Source organism: Nelumbo nucifera, chromosome 6, assembly GCF_055504915.1.
Source record: "Nelumbo nucifera cultivar China Antique chromosome 6, China Antique-T2T, whole genome shotgun sequence".
Lineage (NCBI taxonomy): Eukaryota > Viridiplantae > Streptophyta > Magnoliopsida > Proteales > Nelumbonaceae > Nelumbo > Nelumbo nucifera.
In genome coordinates, this window is record NC_142654.1 from 16924536 (window position 1) to 16947175 (window position 22640).

The 22640-nt window shown below is 37.6% G+C and overlaps 1 protein-coding gene across 1 annotated transcript in view; it reads right to left on the reverse strand.

Moving 5' to 3' along the window:
- The window catches only part of LOC104590555 (serine/threonine-protein phosphatase BSL3-like), a 38718-nt gene that overhangs the window by 4126 nt on the left and 11952 nt on the right, over positions 1-22640 (reverse strand). Inside the window, exons 8-18 of the mRNA XM_010249272.3 lie at positions 17000-17101; positions 16790-16871; positions 11079-11258; positions 8854-9127; positions 8509-8752; positions 8223-8393; positions 4968-5206; positions 3655-3739; positions 3466-3564; positions 3153-3352; positions 2987-3062 (exon numbers count right to left, since the gene is read on the reverse strand). Coding sequence (XP_010247574.1) covers positions 2987-3062; positions 3153-3352; positions 3466-3564; positions 3655-3739; positions 4968-5206; positions 8223-8393; positions 8509-8752; positions 8854-9127; positions 11079-11258; positions 16790-16871; positions 17000-17101 — 1752 coding nt within the window. The remainder of the gene's footprint in view (positions 1-2986; positions 3063-3152; positions 3353-3465; positions 3565-3654; positions 3740-4967; positions 5207-8222; positions 8394-8508; positions 8753-8853; positions 9128-11078; positions 11259-16789; positions 16872-16999; positions 17102-22640) is intronic.

Genomic DNA, 22640 nt, shown 5'->3' on the forward strand with positions numbered 1-22640 from the left:
CAAAAAGAAAACAGGTTACCAATAAGTTATTCATTGGAACCAAAATGTCATGTTTGGCACCAGCTGACCTAATTGTGTAATAGAGAGAAGAAGGCTATCACCCAATGTTGGTCCCAGCTATCTGGGGTTTTGGGAGGGAGAGGCTAGATATGGTCCTAACCTCTTTTTTTTTGGTAATAAATAAAAAAGAAAAAAGATTAAAAGAAAAAGAAGAGAGTACAATAGAGGTTATAAGAAATCACCCACTAAAATAGAAAAGCCCTCCACAAACCTCTCCCTCAAAATCAAAGGAAACAAACCACGCCGGCAACATGTGTAAAACTCCCAACATAAAATGAAGCAAACCAACTCACCAGACAAAACTCACTCAACCAACTTCACTACTAACACTTAATGAATTTAACACCTCCCTACAGCTTAAAAAAAGGTTACCTTCACCACAAACCACCTAGAAAGAATACCCAAACTAAACATCTCATCCATAGGCTTGAGCAGAAGAGATTTTAAATCTCTTACTCGATCTCTGTTTTTTTTTTCACCTTCTTAACAGGCCCATGCCCAAATAATCCCATCCTCAATCTGGAAAAAAAATTTTGACATCTGAACTATTTGATGGTTGTTTTGGCTCTTGAACTTTCTTATTACTGCATTTGGAATCTTCTCAAGAACTTCAAGAATCTTAATTGTGTAATAAATGTAATCTACTAATCTCTGGCATTGCCATTATACCAAGTAATGGCCCCTTAATTGTGTAATAAATGCATAAAAAAAATAAAATAAAGAAAATGTGTCATAAGGACAAGATTTTAAACATCACATAGTAGGAAATAAACCAACTCTGGAGTCTGAACATAGCATGAAGCATATTGTACAAGAAGAGGACAGTATACAAAAACTTGACAATGGAAGGAGAATCACAATATAAATTAAAGCTACAGAAAAGTGCCCATAAAGGATGTAAACAAAACAAGCACCTGATATGAAGAAAATGAAAAAAAAAAAGAAAAGAAAAAGGAAAGTTTCTGTCATATAATCATGCTATGAAAATTTTGATGAATGAAAAAATAAATTTCAAAAGGAGTATATATAATACAGCTTTCAATGGAAACAGTAGGCATAAAATCATTTCAAATAATCCTTTTACTGAGCAATCTAATCTTAGCAACATGGCCCATTATCTTATCAGAATCATGAGTCTGGAAGATCCAACAGAACCGAAACAAACAGACCAAATTAGTGTCTGGGTCTGCATTACATGTCCTGGTTATAATTGGATCAGGATTAGTTTTGGTGGTTCTGAACTACATATATAAAATTATATTTGTATATTAGCATGTTACAAAGGTACTCCCAGTCTAATACCTATCTTTCTCATGCTAAATTTGTAATACTATCATGTTATTATATCCAAATTCCAAATGTGTCAATTTAACAAATGAGTAGGGTTTATTGTCAAGTATCAATTTACATATCAAAAGTACAACTGTCAATCATAATAGGGCCTTATCAGGTCAGACCCTATAGTCCTGAATCCCAATTTGTATATTAGCATGTTACAAAGGTACTCCCAGTCTAATACCTATCTTTCTCATGCTAAATTTGTAATACTATCATGTTATTATATCCAAATTCCAAATGTGTCAATTTAACAAATGAGTAGGGTTTATTGTCAAGTATCAATTTACATATCAAAAGTACAACTGTCAATCATTTGGTTTGAGACCAGATACCCTCATCCGGACCAGACCTGACCAATTGATAGAACTAGTTAGAGACTCCATCTCAAAGGGCCAGTACCCAATGTTTGTCTCGGCTATCTGGGTCTTGGGAGGGGTGGACTGGATATGAACCTATAACCTTTGGTATTTCTCCACAAAGTGGCCACTTTAACACTTGAATCCCATTTTCTCATGCTTGTCAGCCTGAGATTTACCATTGCATCAAGAAATAACCCTTTAATCAGTGTTTGTATCAAGACACGCCAAATCAAGGAGTTATAGGAGAAATCTGAAATGTGACCAACCAATTTAATAGCTTCAATAAAGTCTGGATGTCACCAGAGGAAAATAGAACTAGTAATGGAGAAGGATAAAAGCAATTATGAATCTCTACTTTGAACTCACCTGCTATTTAACATGTTGGAGCTTCAGAACAACTAAAACTAGAACCACTTATAAAACAAAATATGCGAAATAGGTTGTCCACTAGGAGCAAATTTTAAAACGCAAAAAAAAAAAAGGAACCAGTGTTGCAGATCCACCTGATAAATAGGTAATTCATTCAAACTCAAGTGGCCAGAAGGCCAACCTACACATTTTCTTTCCAAAAGCAGAATAAAAAAATGGCTATTTAATTGAAGTCAATATAAAGTGGTTTGAAGTGATTTGATCAGATAAAGAGACCAATTTCACCTGATTCATCTAGCCAGTTACTACAATTGGGTTTTCTTGAGCAAGGTGAGGTAAGTGTTGTCAGGTTGGCCTGTCAGCTCAGGTTCCAACAGTATGCCACAATGATTAAATCTTACATACATAACTCAACTGTCCCAGCTTTTAGAGTTGAAGACAGTGTAGTCAAGGCAATTAGGAAGTGCCTAGTCATTTTGATTTTCCTAGGAAAGGTGTAAACCGGTCAATTCTTAGCAGTTACTAGTTGACTTGTTAGATCAGCTTGGCTGGTGCTTTCCCCTTGGATCACAGCAACACCTCCTCTGCTACCCATCACCATTTCAAAGAAAAGTAAATGTTATAATGTTCTCTTAGAAGTCAATTTTTTCTCTTTCCTTCACCTGAAGGAAAGACAAATAGAAAGAGCCTACCTGAAGTCAGTGGACTAAGCAGTTGCTTGACCTTAGCCATCTCCTAACAAGGCCAGTGACTAAGTTATAACTAGACATTTAGTGTACAACACACACACACATTTACACACATAAGGTCAATAGTTATGGATACTTAATAATTAAGTTGGTAAAGAAAAATGCACCAACCCCAAAAGTAACCAAGCCTGGACCTCTAGCATTCGGTCGTAATCCTTCAACGCTATCATTTTCTGTTGGGTCTGACCTGTAAACAGGAAATCACGATTAGTAGCGTAATAGATAGGATATACATAAGACATGAAAGCTATCAAAAAGAGTAAGGGGGAGCACCAACCATAGCAGATCCATAAGAACAACTGAGCCTGCTTCCATTGTGATTGGGCGCTGAAGGTTTTCAATTTGTTCTATATGATTTATAGACCGGCCAATGCCACCATGCATACAAATAATTTTCTTTTCAATGAGGGCTGCTAGAGGAAGCCAATTAAATAACCGATTTATGCGATGCCAAGCCCAGATGCCATCCCGCTCACCCTGTTAGCATATGGATGAAATTAATGGATGCAACAAATTAATACACAAACTAAGGCAAGCATGTGCATGTGCACATAAACAGCATCAGAGGGAGAGAGAACAAAAATCTATACCATTCGTTCAATGCACTCAATACGAAAGCCAAATAGAGCATTTATATCAGCAGCCTCATGATTCCCACGGATTAGATGTACCTGATGGGGATGCTCAACCTGTAATAAACGATCACCTAAATTCAGCATAGAAAAAAAATTGAACGTCTAAAAAATTTACAGTGCAGAATAGACGGCAGAACATGATACCTTCAATGCAAGCAGAAGAGTTATAGTTTCCAAGCTGTGTTGGCCCCGGTCAACATAATCTCCCAAAAAGAGATAGTCAATATAACTGTAATCATGAGCATAACATTAGCATGGACAAGATAAGTATGTTATTGCAAAAATAATATCATCTTCTATATTTACACAGAGATGCTTATGAGAAGAGACATCAAACATCTGTAATTTTTCTAGCACACACACAGATCAGGGACCTTGACAGATGGGTTCCATCATAACATGTGGCTAAATGAGCAATGATACAGATAATTGTAATGCTAAGCCACCTCTAGATGAGCAAAGAACAAAACAAGCTTCAACATCATCCAGCAAGTAGCTTAGCTATGTACTTGGTTCTATGATCAAGAAACTATGAGTACAAGCAGGTAATTTAGGTAAACCAATGAACCATGGATTGTAAATGGATTCTAAAGATGCACAATCTATTCTCTCCAATAGTCGAGTTGTGAACCATGGAAATCCATATCTGAATTAATAACCCAGGATGGCAAAACTCTCACCTAAGGATGCACAGCTGAAGAAATCAATAGTTACCAATGATGCTCCTTCTGTTCAGAAAGATTTTTCTTACAGTCATAACCATTCAAAATGGTGTCACATTCAAGTTGTGGATCCAAGTGGTCACCTAGAAATAAGTTGTAATATTATGTAAGGTTTTTAAAATGTTGGTTTTGGTGGAAATATCGGTCATCCAAATATAGGAAACATGTCAGAAAGGTCAAAAATGTCGAATGGAAACATTGTAAAAATTATAGACATGGTGGAACCCAAGACATAACTCAATGTGACCTTTTTCAGTACCTTGGTTTGATAATTCATAACAAGGGAGAGATTGAGAAGGATGTCACCCATAGAGTTAGAGCAGGATGGGAAAAAAGGAGGGATGCATCTGGAGTTTTATGTGATAGGCAGATATCACTTACATTAGATGGAAGTGTACTATAATGTTAAGGCTAACTTCTATTTTACATTTGGATGAAATGCATCCATTGCCATACGATGGTCCATCAAAGGCATGTAGAGATAAAGTGACAGAGAAGATAATGTAATAAAGCCACTATAATTAAACAATGCCAGAATGCTTTGACCAGGACTGATCCTATTTTCAGTTTTTGGAAGCACAGTCATGATCACAATGGCAAAAACATCTTCCAATAGTTCACCAGTACAACCCTTAAAAATAACACCATAAAGATATCACCATATACAAGAGAAGAGAAATAACCATTTAAAACAGAAAGACATGTAAAGATAACTGAATTTATAAAATTACTTACGCTATATCTCCTGCAGTTGAAGGAGCACCATATTCATCAAAAAGGCGCATTAGATCCCCAAATTGCCCATGCAAATCACCAAAAATCTTGACAGGAGCCTTAATTTGCAGCACACTAGGTTCATTAGAAAAAATTCGTTCTGCACTATCACAAAGATCTGCTATCTCATTGCAATCTAAGAAAAATTGCCTACGGACAGGAGGCTTCCAACCACGAGGCTTCAATAGATGTTCTATCACCTGAAAATTGAGAAGGTGATTAGTCACCAATGTTAACAAAAAGATTACACACAGGAGAAACTCTCCATCTAAAAAAATAAGCAGTATAGTTTAACTTCATAAAAATACAAACAGGACATATAAGGGTATAACCAACAAACCCACCCTAAGCACACAGCTGAGATGATGCAAACTTATAACTTAACAAGAACCAACTTGGAAAAAATGAAAAAATTTCATGCAGCATGCACGAAACTGATGCAGAGACTTAAAGTGTTGCCTAGGTTTCTTGGAGTATCACCACCTACAAAATCAATGTGGTGAGAAGCACAAATATAAACACTTTGGTGGTGGGGGGGGAGGAATAATTTCTTATTTAATGTATTGATATGAGTGTGTAACCCATTTTGGGTGCTAGAAACATTGAAGCCACTTGGCCCTCACTACATGTGAATGCAATAAAATTGAACTTTGATGGTTGCAGCTAGGGCAACCCAGGAAATTCAGCTGTTGGGGGAGTGTTCAGAAATTATGATATGGGAATCATGGCAATCTACTCTGGACCCATAGGCCAAGGAAATGCAATTAGAGATGAGATACTTGTCATACTTTGGGGATTGAGACTTGGAAGATCTCTTAACTACATTGATCTGATAGTGGAAGAAAACTCCAGGGAAATACTTGGGTGGCTCAAGAACAAAAGTCTAGGTCCATAGCAGTACAGACAAACCTTGAGAGAAATAATATAATTAGCCAGGGAACTGACAACCACATTCATATGGACAAAAAGATGAGCAAATTGATTGGCAGATGCAATAACCAAAAAAGGTGTAACATGAATCATTTGCATTGAATGATTATGCCTAGGGAAAGACAATGGCATGTAATCAAAAGAAAGGGATGCTAATGGTTAAGGTGGCTGGGCCAGCCTAATTATTAGTGTGCTTGGAACACCTTATCTGTATATTTTACTCATTTTTTTTATTACAAATCAAAAAGATGTAATAAGTTATTTAAAATTTTCTCATTCTTTTTTTCTCAAAATGAGATATAAGCAACCATTTAGGGTTTTGCTCATTTAACTTGTAGTTCAATAGTTCATAATTAAAATGTATCTAGATAATACTAATTACGATTATATATATATATACCTAACCATCCACTTCCTTGCCATACAAGAAAACTAGGCATTGCCTGGTAACTTTAAATACACTGAATGAAATTTTAATTTTCATGCAAGTATTAAGTGCATCCAATGTAATTGAAAATAATTAACAAAAAAAACTCAAAAAGAGTGAGCAGAGAATATAAACTTTCATTTTCTTGTCCAGAAAACATTCTCATGATGAGACCCTATAAAGCATTTATTGAATTTGAAAGTAGTTGAATCAGAAAAACTAACATATATCTGATACCAGCATCTTTAGATGCTGAGAAGTGGAGCAAGGTATTTTACTTGCTTTAAGGCATAAGGAATAAAACCTTAAGGCATGGAGTGTAGAGCCCACAAGCACACATATTTTTTACAAAATAAATAAATGGTAACATTATCTTGTCATATCATTTCACCAAACAATTAAAATACTTCCTTTGGACTCTATGATTTAACCTAACTTAGCATCTCCATCCCACCCTAGAATGGTAGCAACTTGGGTGGGCCCAACCCGAGCTTTTGCACATGTTGGGCTTGAGTTTTCGGGCTGTGGGATGGACCTGGACAGAAAACTCTGGCCTGACATAAACTTGGGTTAAGGCCTTGGGTAGCCCAAGCCCGGCCCAACCTTACTCAAGCCTGCCTAACATTGTACGATATAAGTCTATAACCAATGGTTTAAAAGTGCAAGGAGCTTTCTGCGCCTTAGGCATAAGGCAAGGCATGCGCCTTTCTGAACAAAGACAAAATCTAAAAAAAAAAAAAATGCAAGAAAAATAAAATAAAAAACTTTTAAAAATAGTATTTAAAAAATACATATATTTTAAACTAAATGTTTTAAAAAGCCTATTAACTCAAATTTAAAATATAAACGTAACATATAACACATTCAAAGTGAAAATATAAAAAAAAAAATTAAATATAACATATAAAACATATTCATGCACTCAACAATTCAAGCAAATGGAACTTTTGATCTCTTTCTCTCTTTCCCAATCACATTACCCTAATTCTAGGGGCCACTTTATACTGAACCCCTTGAGGCAAGGTCAAACAAATCCATGCTAGTGTCCTAAATCCTCAATTCATGCACAAAAGTTTGATTTGTAAGTTTAATTATAATTCCTCATCTTTTAAATCACTGGATATAACGCCTATGTATATATATATATAATGCATGTATGTATGTATGTATGTATGTATGTATGTGCCTTACATTTCATGCTATCATGTAAACCCTACAGTTTATTTAGTTACTTACAATATGTATATGATTGGCCAAAAGAAACACCCATGCACAAACATGTACATATACACATTATGCAATTTATATAATGTATATGTATAAAATATGTATATATGCTATTAATGGAATTTGTGCATATTTTCATTCCATTCTACACTTAAGGTGGATATGCAAATTCAAAAATTATTTCAAACCTCACCAACTCATCCAGGCATGACCAAGCCCAAGCCCAGCCCAAGTTGTATTGGGTTAAGCTTGGGTTGGATCCAGATTGGTAGACTCAGGCTTGACCTCAGGTTAGCCAGCCCCAAGCCTGAGGTGTAAAATCTTGGGGTTGGGCCTGCACTGACCCCTAACCCACCCAAGTTGCATCGCATCTCTACTTTCCAGTGTGGAAGCATATCAATATGTACACTTCACTCAGAAGTATTTGCTTCATACACCCCCCTTCAACCAATGAAACATACGCCATCCACAATTTGATCACCTCATTGGTGCACCTTGGAGAACTTTGAGGATACCCCATCTAGAGGAGCACATCGAAGGCTCAAAGCATGCATCACGGATGCATCTAATCTAAGATCATTGTTCCAGACAGCCAGATAAAACACTCAATTATATTTACAACATTAACTTACCTTCTTAGGCACACTATTGATAGACATCTGCCTATCTAATAATTTTCTAGCTGCAGTTGCATTCTCGGGAGTGCCATAACTAACTCGCCTGCCTTCATTCTCAAACTGATCAATTGAAAGTTGCCTGACCATACCACCTAAAGCACCTCCAGTCTCAGCAGCTACAACCACCTGCAATTAAAGGAAATAGTCAAAATGAAAGACAGCCAAAAAGAGAGCATTTTCATGCCAGAGACTATAGAGCAGAACAATGAATAGTCAAGACAAATGGAGTTGTAATACGGACAGCTCTATGATGTAGTCGAACTCCAGGAACAGGTATATTATTTGATAAAGCAGCATCAGGCATTTTAATCAGTGTAGATATCTGTTTTCCACTCGGTGTCTCTTCTGCCTCCTGATCCGTGTCTGGCATTTGCTCAACTTCTCCATTAACTTGACGTGCTTTGGCAGCAGCTAATGCAGCACTAATAGCTTCAGCTTCTGCTGCTGAGGCCTCAACCAAGTACTCAACACCTTTGCTCAGTCTCCTGAAGAATTATCTACATTAAGATCCTAAGGCCAAATGGTAAAATTTCACAGTTTGCATCAAGTGCTATCTATTTATACTTTTGTGTATATAGTGCCTTACCTTGGTCCCTGAAGCATAGCATTTTCCGTGCTTATATCTGTATACATATCCCCATTTACAGGAGGAGCAACAGGAGTACCCAATACAACTGCACCATCAGGAACTGTTTCAGGAATGGCTTGTCTTGTTCTATCATCAACAAATGAATACCTTCCAGTTACTCTCCCTGCTTGTACATTGGCCGCAGCAGCTGCTGCTGCAGCATGTGAAGCTGCACTTGTTGTCTCAGCAGCAGCCAGATCTTCAGCAACAAGCAGATCGTCTAGCAATACCCCTATAGTAGAATCCAAGTTTCAGTAAATATGCAACAACGCCATCAATTTGTCAGTATTGTCACTCATTAATTAGTCTTAATTCAACCCCCACATAAAGACATGTACACACATGCAAGCAATGCCCAAGTCCATATTCCGATATAAAGAAAGCCATCAAAGACTTCAGAAGCTGGTTACAAGCTTTCAAAGATTCTTCTAGAAAGATATTTTCATCCTATGACTATCAGGTTGCAACATGAAGACTATTTTGCTTGCCAAGAAATAAAAAGCATTGTTTGTGAAGAGATGAAATAGCATTTTATATCCCTTGACCAAATAAAGGGAGTATATGAGAGAAACAAAATGCTGTTTTAGATAATAGTGTTTCACCATTTTCCTTTTTATTGATAACTCTAAATTGTATTTTTTTTACTAGTAATAAGAACATTAGTTAAAGATAGAAGACAAGAAAATACTACATATCACAAAAAATACAAATAACCCACGCACCCTTCATGGGTGACCTACATCAGTTGGTCATCAATAGAGCACTCCAGGATACAAAAGAAAACAAAAATATAGACAAGTATCTCAATCTGTGCAAACAAGGTGCCAACAAAAAACACTCAATTCCATAAAATATATAAATTCCATAAAAGAATTTATAAGTATAGATGATGTGAAAACCAGTTTTCACATTGTAAGATGATCAACCCCAAGGCAAATTTGTTACAACAAAAAAAAGGCCTAATTGGTGCCTTTCTACTCACAAATGCTTTTTATGTGATGCAATTGGGGAAGTTGCTTTCCATCTACTAATCTCCTAAGCTCTTAGTATTTGTGACTAGTTCATAGCTCTCTGTGGTTGTAGGTGGCCCCCACATGGTGATGTGAGCAGCATATTTTCAGTTTCATTTTTTAACCCAACCAAAAGGGAGAGATTTGTACAGATTTACGAGGGTGTCCATCCTTTAGACCATTTGGAAGAAAGAAATGCAAGAATCTTTAAAGAGAAGAAGATAAGGAAGCAATTATAGAGTGGTGAATTGGGTAAAAACCTTGGAGATTGTTGCACCCTTCTCAAAGGATGATATCCTTGGAGGATGGCAGGTGGTGGCTGATTCTTCTACTACAAGGACTATCATAGCAAGAGAGTGGATCCCCTCCCCTAGGGCTTTGGATCAGATTTTGGGTAATCCAGGCATCTTGGGCACTGATGGCATCATTATAGATAGCCATGAAAATGTACTATACTATTCTATGTACCTGTTAGTGTGGGGGACTCTATGATAGACGAGCTGCAAATAATCTTGTATGGATTGAGGATGGTAACAAGGCTGAATATGAGGCATATAGTCATTGAAGGAAATTCACAGATGGTAATTGGCTGGCTGCAAGATAAAACTCAAAAAACATGGCAGTACAGACATAAAATGAGAGAAATCAAGCAAAAAATGAGGGGATTATCTCAATTTTGTGGTTATATAGATCAGCAAACTGATTCGCTAATTCACTTGCTAAACAAGGGGCAAATAGGAAATAGGCATATTCAAGGGTAACTAATGAAAGCGGCAAATGGACTGAGGCACTAGGCACACCATGTGCACAACTGAAAGGGGCTGCACTTGGATTCAGGTGCCATGTGTCTCACTTGTCCACCTAAGCACCTGAGGTACACCTTTTAAAACACTGCTTACAACCACAACCAGAATCAAGATTAATAGACTAATGACAATTGAAGCCAGAAATCAATCCAGTCTAAAGGGAAGCCCAGTGCACGAGGCTCCCACCAATGTGGGGTCTGGGGAGGGACAGATGTTAGCATCCTTACCTCTGCAGATACACAGAGGTTGTTTCCAAGAATTGAACCCTGGTCACCCAGGTTGCAATGGAGTAATCCACTGTCTCATTTTGGATATTTCCACAAAGTACAAACAATCAAACCAATATCATACTATTTTCAAGTCTTACCACCACGTAGACCTCCGTAAATAAAAATCAAGTCACCAACAGCAGCAGCTGCATGCCTACAACGCCTCGTCAATTCAACTGCAGCATCTCCACCAGCTGCATCAGCACTATATCTACCTGTCCTAGGACTTGTAACAACAGATTTTGTGTCACACCAGACTCCTGCTGCAGTATCCAACACTACACAATGAAAGCCAGTATCTGTAAGTTGATTGTTTAAAGTATGATCAAATGTAAAAGGCTAAAATAAAAGAAAGGTTGTAACATTCTGTGTAGATTTTTTTCCTGATTAACAAACTGTGTAGAGATTATTCATCAAAAAAAAAAAAAAAACTGTGTAGAGATTAATCAATTATAAAAAGTTAAGTAGCATAGAAGATGTGATAAAATTCATTATATTTTGTATGCAATGTAACAGAGATGTTTTGATCCATTAACTATTTGACAACATAATACATTCAACAACATGGCTACCCAAGCAAGGAATACAAGGAACAGAATGCAGTCTCGAGGAATGGAGAGTAAGGTCACATAGAGTTGGTCCTCACACCGTACTCACAACACTTGCAACCGTGCATTGGGAACATCTCTGTACTTGTACATTTCCATTCATGGGGAGATGTTCCCAATGCCTGGCTGGGAGGGTTGTGAAGACTAAATCCGGATTCATGAATGGACATAATCTTACGAGACTCCCAAATTGCTGCTGCTGGTAAGAAAGTATGCCATAGGGCCATATGATGTTATAATGTTATCAAATTAGAGAGGTCTATCTTCCAGAGTGAACCCTCAAGCAAAAGGGCTCTGAGATCCCCTAGTTCAGTTTTTTGACAGATTATCCAGAAGGGGAGTGACAAGAGTGGAAGCTTTGTTTTCTCGTCCTAACATGCTGATATAAATGTACTTTCCCAATTCCCCGTACATGTACAGAAGAGACCCTCGTTGTGGTAGGGCTACCTTTTCCTGGTACTCTAGGGCTGCCCACCACCCTTCATTCCCCTCAGAACAAAAAGGAGGAAAAAGTAAAAGAAAAGAAAAAAAATATGCCAGTCAATCTCAGAGGAAAGTGCATGCATGACCAAATATCCATTGATAAAAAAAAAATGAACATTTAAACCCCTGCTCTTCAAATCCCAACTCCTAATAAAAAACAACCAGTCAACAATGTGGCTTATATTCCTGGCTGGGCTTTTCAAGACTAGACCACAGTTTCCTAAAGAAATATAATCTTCCACCATGACAGCTTACATCAATCTTCCCAAAAAGAGATAATCATGCTTCCCAGAATCTAAATCCCATTTTAAAAAGAGAAAACAAATCCAGGCCCGTCGGGTATAGGGAGGGAGAGTCTTCAGGGATGGAGAAGGTCGAATTATTGCATTGTATTCTGGTTCTATTGGATGGGGGGACTCTCTTAGAGCTAAAATATTGGCTGTTATGGAAGGGTTAAAAAGAGCCCAAGAGTTAAATATCAGAAAACTGATGGTGGAAGGTGATTCTAAGTTGGCTATCAATTGGCTGATGAAGGACGATTTTAGTTTGTGGAAATTTCTAAATGAGAAAAAGAAAGTTAGACAGCTCACTCAAAACATGGAAGTCAAGTTTCAATGGACTAAGAGGAGTGCCAATCCCTTGGCAGATTCATTGGCCAAACAAGGGGTGGGAAGAGTCAATTTTTTCTGGGCATTATTGTAAACTGAACTGTACTTATTGGGAGGGCTAAGAGTTTTTAACCCTCCTCTTGTATCTTTCTCTATTAATACCTACTATTAAAATTTTTTGTTATTTATCAAAAAAAAGAGAAAACAAATCATCACTGAAATGGGCTATTACTTGGTGCCTGCAGGCTGACAAGAGTTGGAACATAGGTTCAAGTCTGAGAGCGGTCATTTTGTGCAAAAACTGCCTAAAGTTAGGTTTACATGCTGTCCACCCCTCCTAATTCCTAAGTTAGACAATCTTCATGAGCTAGGACTGCTCATACAAAGTACTCATTGCACATTGCTTCACAACCCTGTTTACCATGGCAATGGACCTCTCACATAAAGTTTACAAAACTCATCCACCACAGCTTGGTCCCACTCCCATGCCTTATCAAGTCAGGACTGGAGACTAAGACTTCAAAATTTTTCTATCCATGAAGTCATTTCCATCAGTGCTGTAGTGGATAAAATCTTTGGAGCTGTTTGAAGGTATATCTATAGATCATTGCTTGGGAATTGGAAGGAAGAGGCTGATTTCAACTCCATTTAAGGCAGAAACCAGGCCTCTTTGGTACCCAATAGTGGAAGGTCTCATTAAGCTGAATTTTGATGGAAGTAGCAAGGGTAATCTGAGTCCTTCAGGGACTGGAGGTGTATTCAGAAATGAAGAAGGAAAAGTTGTTGCGTTATTCTCAGGGCCAATAGGTACAGGTGATTCACTCATAGCAGAGATTATGGCTGTTTTGGAAGGAGTGCAAAGGGAAAAGGAGCTAAATATTAGAAAGCTAGTAGTCGATGCCTTGAGGGTGACTCCAAGCTGGTGATTAATTGACTGCAACAAGAGAAAAATGGTTTCTGGAGTTATATTAATGAAAAAAGAAGATTTAGATGGCTGACACAGAATATGGAAGTGAGGCTTCAATGGGTAAAGTGAAGTGTCAACCCCAAAACAAGAACCTAAAAAGTAGACACAAATAACACCCACTACCACCATGACCAGAGCATCATTTAAGACACCATCATGCCCAAGAAAACAAAGAAACCTTTAGCTGACAAAATTCCAGAGACCCCCTAACAATCATACCCTAATCCTCCCCTTCAAACACTTCCTCCTACCCTAAATCATCCTCATTCCAGCTTTCTCCACCTTCTCCTGCTAAGATATTCCTTGCCCTCTCTTTCCTCATTCTTTTTTCAAATTCCTCAAAGGCTTTTCTAGCAAACTCCTCTCCTCCCCAGAAAAAACGCACCGTGCCCCTTACCCACCTCAACATCTCCAGTCTCTTATGTATCAATATAATTCATTTAAATTACATCACAAATTTGCATCCATTCATCCATCTTACCTCAATCACATGCATTCTCAATTTAGATTCAGAGACTTCAAAATTTTCCATTCATTTCATATGATTGTCTAATCAGTTCATATGCTAAGAATGAGAAAGGATTAATCAACAATATCAATTAGAACCTAAACTTTTTCAAACTGCATTCCCAAGTTCGTTGTGGAGGGAGGATACTTTCAAGGAAAATTTTCCAAGTCTGTATTCTTTATTATCCCACAAGAAAACAAACCTGTCTCCCATCTGATTTCATGGTCTCAGACTAGGGTGCCATAGGATTTTGGTTTTAGAAGGGGTGTGAGGGAATTTGAATTTCCTCAAGTATGTGAGTTTCTCCAGTCTGAAAGCGGCCACTTTGTGCCAAAAATGCCAAAAGGTTAGGACCGTATTCAATCTATCCCTCCCAAGATCCCAGATAGTTGGGACCAACATTGGGTACCTTTCTTTATCTGAGCTTCTCAAAATACTGGAAGCTGTGTACACTGTACACTGTTCCCAACCTTGAAAACTGTTAAATTTGGAGTCAAAACCCCTCTGGTACATTCACTTGGGATTCCTAGTTCAAGCTACTTGTGTCCTCTCCAGGTTCTTCATAGACTTTTCCATTTGGAGTAACCCAATCCCACCTAAAATAAAGGCTTTCTTCTGGGAGGTGTTTCATGGGAGAACCAATTCCTCTGAGTAGATTCAGAAAAGGAAAAAAAAAAAGAAAAAAAAACAAATTGGGCTCTTTCCCTGCACATATGTGCTCCTTCCTTGGGTAATGGTGAGTCTACCTACCATTTTCTAACCTCCTGCCCTTGCTAGTATTTGGGAATGAGTCTGTTCTCACCATCTTTTTTCCAACCAAGAAAGAGAAGAGAAAGAAGCCTATGGACAGCATGGGACAAAGGAAACGATAGAATATTAGGGAGAGGAAATGAAAGAGAGTTGTGATTATTAACAGCATAACCATCAAGACAGTTAATTGGATCGACTTTAAGAATGTTAGAGAGGGTGGGCCTTGGCTTAAAGGTTGGGTTGCTCCATTGCAACCTGGGTGACCTGGGTTCAAATCTTGGAAAATCCTTGCTGTATGTGTTTGTAAGGCTGCATAGATCTGTCCCTCCCCAGACCCCGCATTGGCGGGAGCCTCATGCACTAGGCCACCCTTTTTTTATGTTCTCTATGAAGGATATCACAAGTTATTGTTTATTGATAGCCAATTCATCTAGTAGCAGACAGCACACCATAATGCATTGGAGGCTTAATCTGTGCAAAACAGACCTCAAAATACCAGAAAATAAAAGAAGTCCCAGTAGCAGATCTGATCAGAGAAGAAGATAAGAGAACAGATAAAGGGAAGAAGAAATAAGAAACTAGGGACGAGAGAAAAGGAGATTGAACATTAGTTGATTCACCAACTTCCGCCTTTTTTTATTAATCATATAATAAGAGATGCAATTACAAAACTACCCCTGATTAAGTAATAAAGAGAAAAAAGGCATTTTTAACCTGCCACTAATATATATAACAGAACAAATAACTTCTAACAGAGACCACCTGAAGAACATCAAATTAAGGTAAGATGGCAGCAGCATGGGCAACCCAAGTCCTTCCAGTTATGGGGGTATTTTGAGACAAACAATGGTGCAGGCAGAGCCATGTATTCAGGTCCAATTGGCTATGGGGATTCAACTACAGCAGAACTAACAGCAGTAGTGCAAGGACTAAGATTAGCAAGATCATTAAGTCTCTCTAACCAGATTGTAGGAGATACAAACTACAATAGTGAGCCTTGAGAAACAGAAAACAAATTCCTTGGCATCATCTAAATATGATGAAATAAATTCAGGAGTTGAGGAGGGATAGAATTTCAGAATGTCTGAGTACGGGAGATCTGCCAATAATATGGTGGATGCTTTGGCAGACAGGCTGTAATCAGAGAACAGATGTTTTTTGAATCATGTAATGATATGGAAGGCTTTGTATGACTAAAAAGATGGGATTAGGTGGCTAGGCCACCTAGTCAGAGGGTTTATTTGTATCTTTACACTCAATTCTTTCATTCTTCAAATAAAATGCATTGTTGTTCATCACAAGGAAAAAAAAAAAAAACAAACTTTTCAGAATTACATGGTTGAGGTAAAATAGAAGGATCATAAGTAGAAGCCAGTTCCTAGAGTAGCGAAAACAGAACCAAGAAAATCCCCATTTGCCCAAAAAATAGAAGCATGACTAAATGAGATTGATTTTAAAAAGTGTTTAACAATTATCAAATATGCTTTAAAGGTCTTGTAATAACAGTAGACTGATCCACATAATCCAACCTACATTAACAAGCCCTCTTCAAAGGCACAAGTATTTCTAAGCAGAAAAGTCCAACCATTAGAAAAAACCCATTGGAACATCTTGTATAGACTATAATTACCAATATGAAGAATTTGGTACTATGACTGGCTAAAAGTGAAGGCAAGAGTTTGTTTTTTCTCTTTATTGGTAAGAATTTTAAACCAACATTAGAAATCGGGAAACTTCTATGAAATTAAACAGATATTGCAGGCTGACTACATTAAACAGGAAAGAAAGGACCAGGAGAGACAATAAGAAAAATGTAACTCCAGAATATTAGTACTTCTCTATCCTAGGATCCTAAAGATTGAAATCTGTGAAGAAAAGAAAATACCTGCTACACTTGATGAGTCTTCTACCATGCGGCCACCACCAAGTGCCCCTCCAGATACATGAAGCCGCGCATTAACAAAAACCTAGAAAAAAGTGGGATGGAGGTGAAAACAGAGATAAATGAAACAAAGAGAAACAGTATAAAAAAGAAAGAGAAATAAAAAAGCAAGAATGCTCTGTTGCAAAAAGGGGAAAGGAAACTGAAACTCACTGCTGCATGTTGATATCTAGGTGATGGTGAGACACCCGGTGCTATGGCCCATTCCCAACGACCATCCCTGTGTTTGGCAAGACCATATGCTTGAGCTAATGGCTACAAGAACAATAAACATAAAGTTAAAAGAGAGGAAAGATAAAGGTTCAATAATTTGTTGTAATCATAAAGAAATATGCTCATAAAACCAGTAAAAGAGGAAAAAATCAGAATGTCACTTCAATTGGCAATTAAGGTTTAAGACATTGTGTAATGTAATAAGATAAATCTATGATAAGCTAATCTAAGGCATTATATTCATAACCCATAAACATTACCTAGTACACTTTCATAATATAAAGAATCGGATGGAAAGAGTGCCAATAAAAGCCCCATGAAAGAATTAAAAAACTACTTCAAATAGTGTTACTAATGTGGTAAAGGCAATTCATTTTGTCCTCCCTAACTGATGCAATGACAAGTAGGTGGCCAGGAACTGACTGCTCAATCAAGGATACGTTTTAAAATATAATATATCGACACAATCTCATATATGTAGACACACAAACACATAAATTAGTTTACAATCTTTGCTTAGCAAAGCAAATATAGATAAGGCTAGATGGGATTGGATAGGGAGCTACAGCTTTTGTATTTCAAACAAAATTTGCAACCTTGATTATTCAATGTTTATGGCAACTTCATGACAAAACACCAATTATTAGAAGAAAACTTATTAAAAAAAACTTTTCTTCTTTTATTATACCATCAACTAATCAGGTACCACCACAAATGCTTAAAGCAACTAGACTGAATGCACAAAAATAAGTATATATAGAACTATTTTAAAAAATTATGAAGTCAATATGAATGTCAGTTAACTAGTTGAAGCTTTGATAACCTAAACTTCATGTTAACAGTTTTCATGAAAAGCAGAAAAGCAGCTACATTGGACTACTACATTATGTCACCATAACAATTTCCTACCAAAAGCTGTCTCTCCAATCTCTCCAACCCTTCTATTTACTCGTACCTTAAATTACAGTAGAGGCTTTTGGCTACTATATCCTATATATGAATTATGCATGTTTAGTCTTTCCAAAATATTAGAAGTCAACTACAAGGCAGCCTAGTCAAAGGCAGTATTAAGACTAGACAAATGTCTTTGACAATGACCATAACCAAACTCTGTCAGAAAAGAAAATTAAATTTCTGAGTCAATTATTCCAAACAAGGATATGTACCTTCACTATTATTGCCAAACAATGTACAATACAATTATAAAGAAAATCCAATTAACCAAAACCAGAATGAAGTTAAAAAACTACATAAAGACAACACGGAAGCCACCTAGGTCCTGCCAAAAAGAAAAAAAAACTTTTCCGAAGTAATGCAGGAGCTAAAGAACCAAACTTGGAATTTTCTGAAATTTTATGTATTTCTGTATTTTTGGATAGGTGTATTTTCATCATTTTGACCATTCTCATGTGGACCTGGGCTATAGTATCTTGTTCCTGTAGTTTAGTAGGGCTTCTCTTTCAATGTTCAGTTTATTTGCATTAGTAGGTAGAAAGTTATTGTGTTTCTTGATGAACAAGATAAGGAGTGGCATTTTTGTAATTATGGTGAACGGTATTCCGGACCACAAGTCACTCTATAATAGATGCATTCTCTTCCTTTATAAGCTAATGAATGAATGAAGATTTCTTGAGAGCTCTTTTGCAAGATTTTTTTTATGGGGTGACTCCTACAAACCTTACAGTGGTTGTAAGACCCTTGCAGTGATTCCTTGGGGTTTCTCTCTCTTTTCTCTTTCTCTACCCTTTTTCCTCTCTCTATGTTTCTCTCTTTCCAACTAGTGTCAGTTTATTCTAGCCCTACTTCACAAAGCATAACCATAACTTGATCCTCTTCTTTTTTATCAACATGATCCTGATTCTTTTTCATCAGCAGCACAATCAAAGAAGAGAATTTTATAAGTAAAAATAATAAGAATGGGAATCTTTCTGGACCTTCAAAGACCTAATGAAGATGGAATAAAGCCAATCATCAAGTTCTGATTTGCCAGGAATGAGAGAAGATGGTGAATGAGAGTAAGCAGATGCTGGAAGACTTTCGACCTGCAACAAAATGGAGGGAGCAGTTCAAGTTTGAGGTTAAATCATTTATCCTTGAAGAAGTCTGGCTACGAGGAGGAGCAGTACTGAAAATCAGAGAAACAAAGAAGGCAATGGTGATGTTGCCAGGATAGCTTGCATTATGGCTTCAAGGATACTTGCAAGCCGCTATACAAATGTCCACTCAGGAGACTGGAAATAGCTGCAAATGAAGGGCAGAGAAGATTTCTTGCTGAAAGGAAAAAGAACAACAAAGGGTGGTTTGTTGTTTTAACAGAACTTTTTGGGAATGGAAAAAAAGCAGTTCATCTGTTTCCCTGAAGGAAGGAGAGTGAGTAAATGGCAATCACAAACTAAAGAATGTAATAAGCAGGAGAAGGCTGCAGATCAAGGAATAAAGGAGCAGGAAGAAGATGGGGTGGGGTGGAGACTCCAAAAGAAGGAAATCACTGACCTTCAAATATGAGTAGAGTGGGGTGACCACAAATGATGCAAAATGGCACTAAAGTAGAATGAGAACGCAGGCTCGTTTCAAAAAATATATCAAGTGCTATCAAACTTGCTTCTAATCCTGTTTTTCACAAGAAGATTAAACACATTGAGGTAGATTGTCACTTCATCCAAGACCTGTTTCTTGCTGGCTTTATCACTCTTCCACATGTAGCCTCAAACATGAAGATTGCTGACATCTTCACAAAGGCTATGACTAGATCTAGACATCTTTCTTGTTGGCAAATTGATACTTATGTCTGCACCTCAATCAATTTGAGGGGGAGCGTGGAGATTTTAGGACTTAATAACACTTTGTGTACTGTATGCTGTAGTCCCTGTTGTATCTTTATCTCTTTATTCTTTATTTCTTTCTCTTCAGCCTTGTAAGGACATTCTTGTAATTGTACATATATTGATCAATAAATAAATATAAGAGAGACTCTTTGGGGTGGGAGTCTATTCATTCTAGACACTCTTAATTCTGTTTTGTGCTCTCTTACTGTTACAACTAGAAAGGTTGTCAGGCACATGAGTCAATTCATGAATATGTATATGTTAAAATTTTTATATTTTATATAAAATAAATATATTTGCATATACATATATATAGAGCATAAAATATATATAATACTGAGTATATATAATTTATTATAAATAATACTTAATACATAATATAATATTACTATAATATAATATAAAACATTATGTTTACTATATTGCAGGCTGGCCTGAGCCCCAGCCAGGCCTGAAGTACTGGGCCCAAGCCCAGCCCAGAATTTTGTGAGCTTGGTGTGGAACCAGCCAGGCCCAGACCTGTGCACAAAAACCTGGGCCCGGGCCCAGAAATTTTTAGGCTGGGCCAGTCCAGGACAAGAATGTCACCCCTAACCCATAGACAGCCACAGTAATGTCAATTCAAAAAACAGATTCACAAACACCAATCAAATTTCTGATTGACACAGCATGGCAATTCTAAGTCACTCCAAAGTTGAAGGAGTATTCAAAATTTGGGAAAGAAATTCTGTTAGCTCTTTACTCTAGACCAGTTAGGTATGGTGATTCAACAAGGACAGAAATTTGAGCAGTATTACAAGGAATAAGGATGTCAAAATCTCTAAACTTCAGAAATATTCTGGTTTAAGGAGATACAATTTTTTTTTTTTTTTTGAAAAAAATGTAAGGTAACTATTATTGAAGAAGAAACAGCATACAAATTACAAAGGGCCTTTCCACTAAAGCCCAAAACCAAGAGTACAAAGAAAATTAGATCTCCCCAGCCAGCAGCTGGGCTCCTAAAGTCCTTGGTTGAAGTCCTTTCACAGCAGCATTCCAGGATATTAGCTTTCCAAACGTATAGGAAAAAAGTTGATCCACTTCACTACGTTTGTTTTGGAAAATTCTGTTATTCCTTTCGGCCCAAATAGTACTTAATACCGCAGCTGGGATGAAAGACCATATACTCTTTGTGATCTTGGACTGTCCCTTAAGCTCCCAACACCACAAAAGATCACACACAATCGCTGGCATGACCCAGTGGAGCTGCCAAAGAGACAAGAAATGGCTCCAGATTGCATAAGACACAGAGCAGTGCAGGAAAAAGGTGGTTATTCTCCTCTTCCACTTGATTACAGAGCACACAATACAGGTTCTGGAGCTGGATTCCTCTCCTCACCAGATTCTTTTTTGGTGAGATTTGTTTAAAGCCACAGCCCAGAGTAGAGCATTTAGCTTTGAAGGGACTACCTGGTTCCAGACTTTCTCTGCAGGAAACTCAGCTTGAGGGCCAGTTGCTAATTTTCTAGCAAAGGAACTAACAGAGAAAACTCCATCACTACTCCAACTCCAGTTCCATGTATCCTCCTCCAGTAAATCCAGATTGTGATTTGACAACAGCTCCAATAGATTAGAAACCAATTCTATTTCCCAGTCCTGAAAATGTCTCCTGAAAGAAGGGCACCAAATCTGTAAATTGTCTTGAACCTCACAGCAGTTAGCCACCAGGACCTCTTGATTCACTGAAATCTGAAAAATCTGAGGGAGTAACTCTGCTAAAGGCAAGTTTCTGCGCCATATATCTTCCCAGAAACTTACCCTTTGTCCATTTCCCAATTTCACCAAAAGGCTCCTACTTATCAGAGGGAATATCTCCATGATTTTCTTCCAAATAGAGCATCCCAATGAGGTAACAGAAGTGGTTGTCACCCAGTCACCCCTATCAGTGTTGTATTTGGCTGCAATCAAGCTTCTCCACCAGCTATCTCTCTCTTTGCCAAATCTCCAGATCCACTTCCCCAGGAGAGCTTTATTAAAGACTCTCATTTTCCTGACCCCTAGGCCACCCTTTTGTTTAGGGGCACAAACCTGGCTACTTCCTGTCTCTTTTCCCAATGCCAAAGATACAAATTGTGGTTGTGTGATGGATAAGCAACTGTGCAGGATCATGGAAATATCGACATATTTTAAGGGAAACCAAAATACTGGCTCATATTTGAGAACACTCTTTGGATGGACATCAATATCAGCCAATACCATGGCTTTTGGTTTGACAAAACAAGGGGAACAGAAATCAGATGCATCAGCGCTTAGTCCCCCAGGATAAGAACTTGTAAGCAGTTAAAATTTTGAAATATAGAAAGCTAGCCAAGGAAGGTAGATTGTAAACAGTTACCTGTTTAGGATTAGGGGTGATACACACACTGCTATACACTACTATGGTTTGGCCACATGCAAAGAAGACAACCAACAGCACCCGTAAGAAGCAGCAATAAGTTGCAAGTTGAAGGGGCTAGAAGGGCTAGGGGTAGATCAAAAAGGACATGGGTCAAAGTAGTTAGAAATGATTTAAGTGCCCATAATTTAACAATGGATATGGCGTTAAACAGAACAGAATGGTGAAACAGGATTCATGTAGCCAACCCCATATAGTTGGGATAAGGCTTGAATGATGACAATGATGATGATGATGCACACTGCTGTACACTACTGGTTAAAAACAGATAATTTTCATGGGAGGTTATAATTTAATGGTTACAAGTTACAACACAATGTGG